General features: G+C 38.8%; 2 protein-coding genes across 3 annotated transcripts in view; one reads left to right on the forward strand and one right to left on the reverse strand.

Annotated features, from left to right (window-relative positions):
- The window catches only part of LOC145989927 (diacylglycerol kinase epsilon-like), a 54,343-nt gene extending 44,509 nt beyond the window's left edge, over positions 1–9,834 (reverse strand). Inside the window, exons 1-3 of one of the 2 annotated variants that reach the window (XM_083125445.1) lie at positions 9,782–9,834; positions 8,985–9,223; positions 3,961–4,132 (exon numbers count right to left, since the gene is read on the reverse strand). In XM_083125445.1, coding sequence (XP_082981571.1) covers positions 3,961–4,132; positions 8,985–9,167 — 355 coding nt within the window. In that variant the 5' untranslated portion in view covers positions 9,168–9,223; positions 9,782–9,834. Of the gene's footprint in view, positions 1–3,960; positions 4,133–8,984; positions 9,224–9,750 lie in introns of both variants that reach the window. The other variant, XM_083125446.1, reaches the window with a different exon arrangement.
- A 241-nt stretch (positions 9,835–10,075) lies between these two features.
- Positions 10,076–12,506, forward strand: part of LOC145989928 (dual specificity mitogen-activated protein kinase kinase 6-like) — a 32,148-nt gene continuing 29,717 nt past the window's right edge. The window contains exon 1 of the mRNA XM_083125447.1: positions 10,076–10,176. The gene's annotated coding sequence lies outside the window, so the exon portion shown is untranslated. The remainder of the gene's footprint in view (positions 10,177–12,506) is intronic.

A 12,506-nucleotide genomic window follows, 5' to 3' on the forward strand; every position in this document is an offset into this window, starting at 1 on the left:
TCAAGCAGCTGAAGAGAAATTAATATTTGTTATACCCTAGTTATTGTTTTATTATTTTTTTAAAAAAAAATATTATTCTTGTTACATATGTGTGCGTGCTTCTCATTTGTTAATTTCTATTTTCCTCTCTGTTGATATCCTGATATAAAATGGATTATCTCTGTATTCAGGATTTCTCAAATAAATAAATAAATAAATGAATCCTTAAACCACATTCAGAAAGAATCTGTGATACATTAACTAAACTTAACTTATCCAGTATAATGTCCAGGGGCTAGGCTGCTGTGTTTTGGGAGGGATCTTCTTCTTTTCTCTTTGAGAAACAAAGAGAGAGAGAAATGTGGAGGCATCTTTCTCTCTCTCTCATGGGAGCTGGGGAGGTAAAAGGAAAAGAAGGAAAGGGATGTAGAGAGAGATAGAGTGAAGGGAGGGGGGACAACAGGTCACCTTGCCCCCCTCTATACTCACTTTTTCCCTTTTCTTCTCTTGAGAGATTCTCTCTTTTCTGTTCCTTGTGTCTCCTTTCTCTTTCGATATATATATGTATGTGTATATATATATATATATATATAGAGAGAGAGAGAGAGAGGAGAGAGAGAGAGAGAGAGAGAGAAGAGAAATGGATTTCTTAGTTCTAGGTCGTAAATGCCGATCAACAGTGAATGACATCATTCATAATTAATGAGTCACCTGGTGCTATGTGGACCAAGGGGAGAATATTACATTACAAAGTGAAAAATTGTGGCACATGGCCTTAAAACTCTTATAAGTGGTTTTGGTCATTTCCTCTTTAAAACTTCAAAAGATATATACATGCTTTTTTTAGGCTTATATGTATAATAAAAGAAATATCCATAAATTCTTTACTTATAGATATTTATTTATGAAACTCATTATCCAGATGGAAGAAAGTGGGATTTTTTCTTATTTTAAAATTATGTTCCATAAATCTCAACAAGGCTTCCATTGGTGGGACGACAAATATCCAGTCGGTATTCCACCTCCCTCCATATGTTTTGAAGCATTGTAGGTGTTACATTGTTCACTGCAGCACAAATTCTGTTATGTAATTCTGCACGATCATGCACCGGTATACAGTACACTTGGTCAATTAACAAATCCCCACAGAAAAAAATGAAGTGAAGTGAGGTCTGGGGATCTGGGAGGCCACGGAAGAAAAGTTGATCCTCTTTCGATCCATCCGTAAGGAAACCGCTCATTCAAAAATTGCGAACTTCTCTGGAGTATATGGGGGGAAGCACCATCTTGCTGGAAAATTGTTCTGTGAGGGAGTTGAGGCACAGCATACAATTGTAACATATCAAGTTAAGTGTTGACATTGATCGTGGGCTCAGAGAAGAAGAAAGGGCCAATGATTTTGTTATGGAGAACCCCACACCAAACATTCCATTTAGGTGAATCCCTCTCGTACTCAATGACGACCCGGGAATTTTCTGACCCCTAGATGCAATAGTTGTGCCTATTCACCTTACCAGATATGTGGAATGTTGCCTCATCTGAAAAATAAACAGCATTGTCAGTGTCGATCTTTTCTAACATGTCAATAGCAAACTTTTGTCGCACTTTTCTGTCATTCGGCAAAATCTTCTGATGGAGTTGCATCTTGTATGCCCGTAGGTGCAATCTTTTGTGAAGCACAGTATGCACGGTTGTTGGTGGGATGTTTAGTTGTACACTAGCGTCTCTGATGGATTTGCGTGAACTTCTTTGGAACACCTCTCGAATGCGTTCAACGTTCTCCTCTTGGCATGCTTACCTGCTTTTGACAGCGGACTTCCATTTCATAATTGACAGGTAACTTGGAGCAGCTGACCGTGGTGGAAGGTTGTACTCACGATGAAAAAGGAGCTGCACACACACCACAGATTTACATTCCACAAGCAGCAACACACAGAAAACTGTTTGCTGAGCCGTCCACATTGTGACTCCCTCTTCACAGCGTGGCGTGACTTTTCTTTGCATGCGCATTGGCACGCGACTTATCTCCACGTTACACATGCGCATGAGTGGATTTAAAATTTCCAACCGTTTCTCATTAGCACTAATACTTTTTACGTTATAAAATGTTCTTTTATTATACATATAAGCCGAACAGGCTGCATAAGAGCACATTATGGACCCTCAAACTAGCAGTTAGCAGCACAAGATTTCTTCCATTAAGGCATTTACACACCATATATGTCATATTATTTGGCCAGTAATAATTTTAATTAAAATTTTATTTTTCCTTATTTTTTTTTTCAAAACAAAGTACCATAGAAATCAGAATGTTCCTTCATTTTGTAATGAGCTGATTTCCACCGCATTGCAAATAAGTGTCGCCATCTTGAATGGAATACTGTTGCCATATTCAGAAACTGCAGAATTCAAGCTTTACAATGATATATAACATGATAGGGTTCCGTAAAAATTTAAAAAAAATATTCTGTACATAATATGCACCACACTTTCTGGAGGAAAATTTTTGGAAAAAAGTGTGTATTATACATGAGTAAATACGGTAATTTGGAAAGTTTTTATTTGTGTTAATTTTTTCTCTAAACTACAAAAAAATTGGGGAGACATGTGGTAGATTTCAAGGGACTAGTGCCCCCCCCCCCCCTACTAATATGCCTGATATAACATATTTGGTCTAGGAATTAATTCGTGCAGTTGTTACGCACACATTGAAGCTGTAGTTCAAACACAAAATACATAAATACCTTAAGAAAAATATTGTCCATCGCGACCTACCACTTTCGCCCATCTGTCAGGCAAGTTACGGATTCCGTGGCGAAAGAAGTCCTCATCCTTTGAAGCGATCCAGTCAGAGACCCATTTTTCGATATCTTCTGAAGAAGTGAACCGCTGTCCAATCAAATCGTTATTCATGCAATCGAACAAGTAGTAGTCCGAAGGAGCAACGTCTGGTGAAAACGGCGGGTGGGGTAAAACTTCCCATCCGACATTTTCTAAATAGGTTTTGACCGGTTTTGCGACATGTGGGCGAGCATTATCATGTTGAAAAATAAGTTTATCATGTCTGTTCTCCCATTCTGGTCGTTTCCTGGCCAGAGCTTGCTTCAAACGCATTAATTGTCGTCGATAACGTTCTCCATTAATAGTTTCACCCGGTTGCAGCAGCTCATAGTACACCACACCTTTCATATCCCACCATATGCACAGCATAACCTTTGCACAGTGAATATCTCGTTTCGGTTGTGACGGACCTGGTTCACTTGGCTTCACCCAGGCCTTTTTTCGTTTCGGGTTCTCGTAATGGATCCACTTCTCATCACCAGTAACAATGCGATGCAAAAACCCCTTTCTTTTCTGTCTTTGAAGCAGCAATTCGCAAATGGTTTTTCGTCTTTCAACGTCTCTGTCTTTCAATTCATGTGGAACCCAATGTGACATCTTTTGAATCATTCCCATGGCTTTGAGGCGTTTGGAAACTGTTGTTTGATCAACGCCTAATGCTTCTGCAAGTTCTTCCTGCGTTTGACACGAATCCTGATCGAGCAATGCTCTCAATTCTCCGTCTTCAAATTTTTTTGGCTGTCCAGGTCGCTCTTGGTCTTCCAGGCTGAAATCACCACTTCTAAACCGTTCAAACCACTTCTGACACGTTCGCTCAGCTAGCGCATAGTCACCATACACTTCCACCAAAATACGATGACTTTCGGTAGCACTTTTCTGCATGTTAAAGTAATGAAGCAGAACACCCCACAAAAACACTTTATCTGGCACGAACTGCGCCATGTTCAGTTGACTACAAAATGCTGTTGTTGAAGCGTCAATCAACTATCCTATACTACGAACGATGTGCGCTGACAGGAGTTTTCAACGCATGTGTGGATACACGGAACTGTGGGACGATACGCTCGTTATGCCATCTCTTGTCCAGGCGCACGAATTAATTCCTAGACCAAATAGCTTACTATATACAGATTTACTTGCCTTTAATCCAGTGATGCTTAGTTGCTCCAGTTGTGCTGGATGAAATAAGCTTGCACTTCAATTTCTTATCAGCAGCATTTATGCAGGAACTGTCAGCACAGACACCACAACAATCACAGAATGCTCCATTCCCAGTCATTAGGAGGGATTCACAAATACTGCAGTATGAAGGCTGAAATTACAATAAGGGATTCCATCACTTTCACATGAACATGCATGCATAGTAAAAGACAATGAGGACAGTGAAAGGAGAAACTCTGTACACAAGTATTTCTTCAAGTTTGTGTTAGGAGATTCGTGTAGGGACAGTAAAAGATTTTGTGATCTTGTGTGTCTGGGGTGTTATGGCAGGTTCTGCAAAAGAAAGAATTTTAAGAAATTTACTGCCTAACCTTGAAATCAACATAAACATCAATCAAACCCTCAACACACTAACCGTCATTATCTCCAAAGAAGAACTACTCAAATTTCGATCTCACAATCCTCTTCCGGCTCAAGTCCAAAATATACATACTCCGCAGCCACAACCACAGCGATCCAAAAGGCTAAAACGAAGGCAAATCCCTGCTCCCCGTCTTCACGAAGATGACCCAGTGGAAAGAAGAACGACCTGAAGTGGAAATTCTGGAGCAACCACCTTGAGCTTCTGGAGGAGGCTCTCATACCATCTCAACTGGACGCTAGGAGCAACCTGAGAGAAGACGCATCAGACCACCAAGATAATCACATAAAGATTACATTCAGAGGATTCCAACCTGGGACACTTAGGATTTGAACTCAGAAAGGAAAGAATCATGCCAAACGAATCTCACCAAAACCAGACAGAATTACACACACATCTAGAACTCTTAACTTACCCACTTCTTTAAAATACTATTTTTCTGACACCTTCATCTTTCATAAACTTGCTATTCTGATGAATCCCATGATTAACCTTTCCTGGAGCTTCCAGAATAATCAATAATGACGCACTCTCAACATACCGTCCCCCCTACCTCAAGACACTCACACAACATATATTCCCCTTATATCTGACACTAATATCACATTTCATACTTAAGCCAAAGTCCAAACTCTTAACCTTCTCACTTGATATTCTCTGAACCAAATAAGAGGAAATGAAAACGGGGGAACCGATATTCCGTGGAAAAGACGTTCTGGTCTATTTAGGCACCAGAAATAAGCGCATACCCTCGAATGTATGCGGGCATCTTCCGGAGGTTCCACAATTTTTCTGTATGCAAGTATGTTTTTCATAAAAGATGTTCAATAACATTACAAACAGAAATCTCTTCTTTACCTTTTCTTTTGTGCAGTGCAGAATGGCATGCAGTACTGGTATCTGCTATCCTAGCCAAGAATAAAATGTCTGAACTAAGCAAATATGCAATGTATGAATTCTGTACAGTAAGTATTTTTGATGAAATATATATATATGAAGTGATTTTACACTCAATGGAATCATGTCGACGCCCTCTTTATGTTCATCTGAAAATGTTCATTACGAGGCAAGGGCTGATAATTTTTTGCGTGGGGTTGGCAACACTGATGAAGTTGAGCATGCGCAGGAGCATGCCCTAGTATTCTGTGCTTGCAACAGAGTCAGAATCGTCAGAGTGGGGTTGCGTTCATGCTAGTAGCAGTAAGGTGAAATGGCTGCCGTAATACAAAATCCTGCCAAATGTTAAGCGAGATCTGTCTTACGATTTCTGAACGCCAAAGGACAGAATGCAGCTGACATCCATCGGGAATTGTGTGCCATTAATGGACCGACAGTGATGAGTGAAGGGAAGGTCAGGCAATTGTGCAGAGAATTTCGGGAAGGATGTTCAAATGTCCATGGTGATGAGCATAGCGGAAGGCCTAGTGTTCAGATGGATGATCTGGTGGAACACGTTAACGAGAAAGTGTGTTCCAATCGCCGGTTCACAGTATCTGAACTTGCCAAAAAGTTTCCAGAAGTGTCTGCAAAAACAGTGCATCGAATTGTGACTGACGACCTGGGGTATCACAGGTGGGTACCAAAAATGCTGACAGATGCTCACAAAGAACAAAGAAGGACAGCTGCACATGATTTTTTGGCCCGCTGGGGGGAGAATGGGGATGACATCTTTTCGCAAATAGTGACGGGGGATGAAATGTGGATATCGTACCCCACGGGAAAGTCGAAGCAGCAGTCAATGCAATGGCGGCACTCTGGTTCTTCCAAAGCGAAGAAATTCAAACAAACACCATCAGTTCACAAAATCATGGAAACTGTGTTTTGGGACCAAAAGTGTGTGATTTTTGTGAAATTCTTGGAACCAGGAAGAACAATTACAGCAGAGGTGTATTGCGAAACACTGAATAATCTGCGACGTGCCATCCAAAATCGGCGGAGAGGAATGCTACGCTCTGGAATTTTTCTGATCCATAACAATGCCCGCCCACACACAGCTGCTTGTACTGTTGAGACAATTCAAAGATTTCGATGGGAAATATTCAATCATCCCCCTTACAGCCCCCAGCGATTTCTGTCTTTTTCTTCACCTGAAAAAGTGGCTTGCATCAAAGCTTTTCAACGACAGTGATGTGCTCAAGACAAGTTCTGGACTGGCTGCACTCTCAGGTGGCAGATTTTTATGCAGAGGGTATACAGAAGCTTGTGCCACACTATCAGAAATGTCTGGAGGTTAATGGTGACTACTTCGAAAAATAGCCATGGTATTTACTTGTTTATCAATCACAATAAATTTCTTCTCCTATCATTTTCTTGTTTTTTAAAAAATATCGGCCCTTTTTTTGACATTCGTATATAAGTTTTTGGAGGGCAGAAACTCATAATTATGGAATTATAATGTATTACAAAATGGTAAGTTTCCCTTCCCTCCAACCACTGGCGTATACAGAATTGTATTTTGGAGGGCTTGAATTGTAAAGGTGGATCTACATTCTTGGAGGGGGAGAATACACAATAAAATATTTAATTATTATTAGGGCTGAGTTGATTTTACACCAATTCTCACCAATAACGATGCTTGAAAATTGTAAAAATTACAAGTTGTTCAAAATATTGACTAACTTTAGTGTGTAAGTAACTATTTCCAATAATATGCATCAATTTATTAGTTTTGCCTTAAAACATGCCAGAATTACACCAGAATAATAAAATACCTATCATGTAATCACAAAATATAATTTTTTCACACAACATTGGTGCAGAATTAATAGAAACTTGGAATTTTGCATAATTTCCAGGATAAATTAGACTGAAAAAGTGCCACACTGTATTTTTTGCAAACCCCACAAAAGATTAAAATGCTGGAAAAGTAGCAGCCAGTATCGGTAAATAAAATTTAAGCAATACTTTCTGACACAACTGGTTAAAAGTTGTTTAAAGACAAAAATGGAATTTCCCCGAGTTCTTTACAGCTTTCATGTGGAAATTTTTATTTTCTCAAAATTTTGGGAAGGGCTGTAGCTCCATCTACTCCCCCTGCTTCCCAACAATCAGATTGTAAAATTAGATTTTTATGGTACTTTTCATGACATTTCTTAACTTGTCACTTATGAGAAGCACAGATGACTTTTAGAGGAAGACTAAAAAACCTCATTGTCTGCCATACTTCCTACACAGAATAGTTTTACATAGAGCCATTAAATCCAACTGCTTATCTTAACAAGCAAAATACAGGAGGGGAGGGGAATATACACACATGTGTAATTTATTGGTACTTTAGTATTATACGGACTACCTAATTTGTCTACGTTAAACTATATTACCCTCACAAACATAAGTCATTCGGTTAGATTAGGTTCCATAAGTGGGAATTGTATTTGGCAGAATACGATTTGTATAGTGAAACCACGAACAAAACAACTTGTGCAGACCCGCGACTTATGTGCACCGTACTCCCACGAGGAGGGGGCGGGGGAGAGTGGACCATGCTTCCTTATGGCCCGAGGTGGAGGGAAGAAGGGAAAGCTGTAAGTACGAATGTAAACAATTACAGAATAAACGAGTTACAGAGGATTCCCGACTTTGATAGTTTTACCCATAATTTTCAATAGATTATATTAATTCCACTTGCACTGCTGCATATCATTAATGTCACAATAACAAAGGTAAATTTCTCGTATCGGACAAACGGATTTCTTCAAATTTACAGGAGAAATTACTTATCGAATGAAGTTTCTTTAGACTTGTGGAAGTTCGGGGAAGTGTTTTCTCGCATCGTTCATTGAATTTTGCCGGTAAATCACCTATTTTTCGATATAAATGTGTGAGCGATGCACGAAAGCTCTTGCATCCATTTACTTCCAGGTGGATGTAGCCTGTGTCTGATGACGTAATCCCGGTCAGTGTTTCCAAACACGTGTTTTTGTAACTGAAGAAGGTACGTTTCCGCAAATGGTCTGTGGGGCTATGTGTCAATGGTTCGTGGGGCTATGTGTCAATGGTTCGTGGGGCTATGTGTCAATGGTTCGTGGGGCTATGCGAGAATGGTGTGTGGGGCTACGCATATTTTTTTCGAAACCAATTTTTCACTATTGTAACCTATAGTGACCCTACCTAACCTAACCTTAGCGGAAATTGTTCGTGGGGTATGTATGAATGGTTCGTGGGGCTATGCGTCAATGGTATGTGGGGCTACGTACGTATTTTTGGGTGCAGTGGGGTGGAAACACTGCATGCCGAGTACGGTAGTGAAACTGTGACCGCCATTTTGCATGTTACCGAAGGCAAAAAGAAACTAAGAAAACTTACTCAATATGTCGCAAATAGAGCTTATTTCCGTGAAATAAGCGAAATGCCACCTTCAGCAATGTTTCTCAATGCAGAATACGTAAGTACGAATATTCAAATTAAATGAACTAGCAAATTTCAGCCGTTTGTCCGATACGAGAAATTTACCATAACAAATATTATAGAGTACTGAACCATTTTTTTCCCAGAAAAAGAACACTACATGCATGTGCACATAAACACATACACAGTTGTGCTATTGAGCAGATAAAATTTTACATATATATAAATATATTACCTGAGAAAACAAGCTGGTGTATCGCCAATTGTGTCTCTTGGAAGCATCTCGGATGGGCACATGGAGGTCGCGCATAAAGTGTTTTATGAGATTCACAGTAATAAAAAATACTAGCAAAATGGTCATTACTGTTATTATAACCTGGCTCACACCTTCACCCCACAGCAGAAAGAAGTGCCACATTTTCCTTTAAACTTATACAGCATTATCTCTTCCACGTTCCATTTGTTCTGTAAGATCTGAAGTAAAAATTAATTACGAATTTGTGAAATTAATCTTCAAATTAATGTTCACTATATAATCATTAATAAACAAACCTGGGCATACATAAATTAATATCTGACGTGCACAGTTGGCACTTGCAAAAAATATCTGATGTACGTTTTCCAAGATATACTGTACAGTTATAATCATCAATGCAAAAGTCCATATGAGCAGTATTGAAATTTAATGTCTTTAATGAAATATTTAGGGACTGGGTCTGAACTTCATAATCAGCCGGAAAAAAATAGTTGGTGGGAAGACATAAATACGCATAGACTCTGCTACAACTGTTCGCCGTTCAATTAACTTCAATATCTAATATAATTAACACAATGACACATTACGTAAAGTTTAGAAAATATTCATTAGTGTGTGTTCAGGCTAGTGAAAATATCAGTAAAAAGTATGACAAGTAGAAAGTAATGACACACATCATGATAAACTTTAGTTTACAAATACAGTCATGTATCTCAAGTTTTAACATCAGTACGAAGTAACCTACAATTACTTTGTGTTATAAACTATTGCCATACTTTAATGCAAAATCTTCACAGTGATAAATACGCTGAGAACAGAATGAAACATGTGCACAGACTAATCGAAATGTAAATATTAGCCCATTCCAGTCCCAGTAGCAGCTTCTGACGTCACCCGAAATGCTTGCATTACGTTGTTTTATGTTTTCTTAGGTTTAGTTCTTTTAGCATAAATAATACCTTTTTGGTCGAGCTCCGAAATATTGCAGTGTATTTATGCTAAGAGAGATATTATACCGTTCAATGGTATGATTTGACACTCTATGTTCGCAGTGAACCGATTCTCTTCTTGAACACTGTATAAAGAATAGAGTTGAGTGTCTGAGTGCGCTGGACGGCGAGCGAGGGGTAGTCATTGCGGAGGTGGTTGTATTTTTTTGTAAGGAATTTGTGTAGGTGTTAAGTGTTTTTATACTCGTAAACATAGTTCTAAAGTTTGTGTGTTGGTGTTATTGGTCATAATAGTTACACTATTCAAAGTTCAGCCACAAGTAATCTGGCGAATATCGCAAACAACGACTTTCCTAAGTATGTTCCGGACGAAACTTTTTCGACAGGGTGACTTGATTCCAAAAACTTGTTTATTAATTAAGCTTCAAATTTAGTTTCTTGTATTGTTTGTGGCCTTAGATTCTTCGTTTAATTTATGAAACGGTAGATATTCTGCTGTAGAAGGAACAACTGATACGGGATGCAGTAGTTTGTGTGTTCTAGAATGAATACTCGAGACATTTCTGTGTTCTAGAATGAATACTAGAGACATTTGTGAAACCTCTTAAGAAACAAGTAATGCATTAGAAAAGTATGTTTTTCAACGATTTGCATAGTACGCTGATATATTGCTTATGTTGGCATCTTTAGCCCTAGAATACTAAAGTGTTTTTATGGCACACTATCACTAAACATTAATAAATTCTACTACTTAAAATAAAATCCCGGTTTTCTTAAATTTATTAATTTAAAAGAGGGTACTACTTTACTATACCGGAGACACCTATCAGTGATTTATTTCGCAATTTTTTACGTTGCTAACGTACTATTCTGCATTGCGGAACATTTCTTTAGGTGAAATAATGAATTTCTAACGAAAATAATGTATTTCTTACGTTAACGAGTATTTACTGTTGTTCCTTATTTCCCACAAACCATCCACGGGTAGCCCCAAAAACCATTGACGTTAGCCCAAAAATTCACGATAGCCCCACGAACCATCACGGGGACGAGATATGCCTACTAGGTTAGGTTAGGTTCAATTAGCACTCCTTTTGTTCAATTTAGCATTTACGGACAACATCGGCTTGTAGCAGCAGCAATAGCACGTATTGTGCTCTCGTGCAGAAAGCAAATGGCAGCAGCAGCAATAGCGCGTCGGAAATAGATTTTCGTAGAACACCACATCCATTCGCATCAAAATGGATGAAAACTACATTCCCGAACATCAACAACGCTACAGAAAATTATTTGCGTAAGTACTTTCTCCTGTAAATTTGAAGAAATCCGTCTCCGGTATAGTAAAGTGTTACCTAAATGAGAACACAGACAATTAGAACAATGATTTCTTAGCTTATAGCATGACAAAAATATAGTCCATTTTGATTTCTGTTATGTTTTTTGTTTGCTGTGAACAGGATTCCCCTCCTTAACCTTGTTTCTTGGACTGAATACATTGCTCAGCATTCTCCACATGTAGGTTATGTTCAAGTTAAGCAGTGGTTGATAGTTATTTTTCTGTGTGATCTCTCACTACATTCGTTCCTGTCTGATTGATTTTCCTCATTAAGTTCTTGTAGCATATGAGCAATTTTCTCAAAGTTCAAAGTGTAACGGGATTACATGTTTACAGTTGTGAAGCTACATTCAGACACTTGAATAACAATTTTCTTTGCAAAATTATATACCCAAACACAAGAAATACCATAAACAACAAAGTCATGGAACTATCAAAATACAGACACCATTACTATACCCAGGCCAGGCTAATTGTAATGGGCCCCATTGACAGCGCAGGAAGTCTATTTTGATAAAATCCTGTTTCCCTGCTGGCTGCATTAGGGAGGAGAAATGTTAAAGCTGCCGCTTGTTGCTCAATTATGGGGACAGCGGTAGGTCTAATTGGCTCTTTCACAGTAAGTTTCTTCATAGGTAAACATGGCAACAGAGGGTCACTGCCATAAGGGTGAATTCCATGCCGGAAGTTACGATGGCCTCACTCTAATGCCTCGTACGATTCATGAACAACATTATATACCTCACAAATAACCTGGGGAAAATTCAAACACAACCATACAAAAGCTAGAGCTTCTCTCCAACTGAGACTACTCTGGCATACATGCGTGGAAGTGCATTGAAATTCCAATGTATTCATTGGCATCATAAAATTCATGACATATTAATGCCTCCACAATGGCGTGATGGTAGCGTCGTCTCCTTGTAGTCAGGAGGTCCCGGGTTCGATATCCGGTGGAGGCACATAATGGTTCGGATCCTACTTTAAAATGTAGGTTCGGTCCCGATTAGCCTTACTGTGCATATAATGGACTTAAAACACCAACTCAGTCAATCAATCAGTCATGACATATTAGAGTTCTAAGGTTAATACACCCTCTTTCATTTTATTCTCATCTAAAGGTGTGCTAGGTAGATGTGATAGTGCCAGAACACAAAAGTTAACATAAAGTACAGCAAAGTACTTGTGTTCTGTGTATAATGCTTTTATTAATAA

Source organism: Lepisma saccharinum, chromosome 7, assembly GCF_977018435.1.
Source record: "Lepisma saccharinum chromosome 7, izLepSacc3.1, whole genome shotgun sequence".
Lineage (NCBI taxonomy): Eukaryota > Metazoa > Arthropoda > Insecta > Zygentoma > Lepismatidae > Lepisma > Lepisma saccharinum.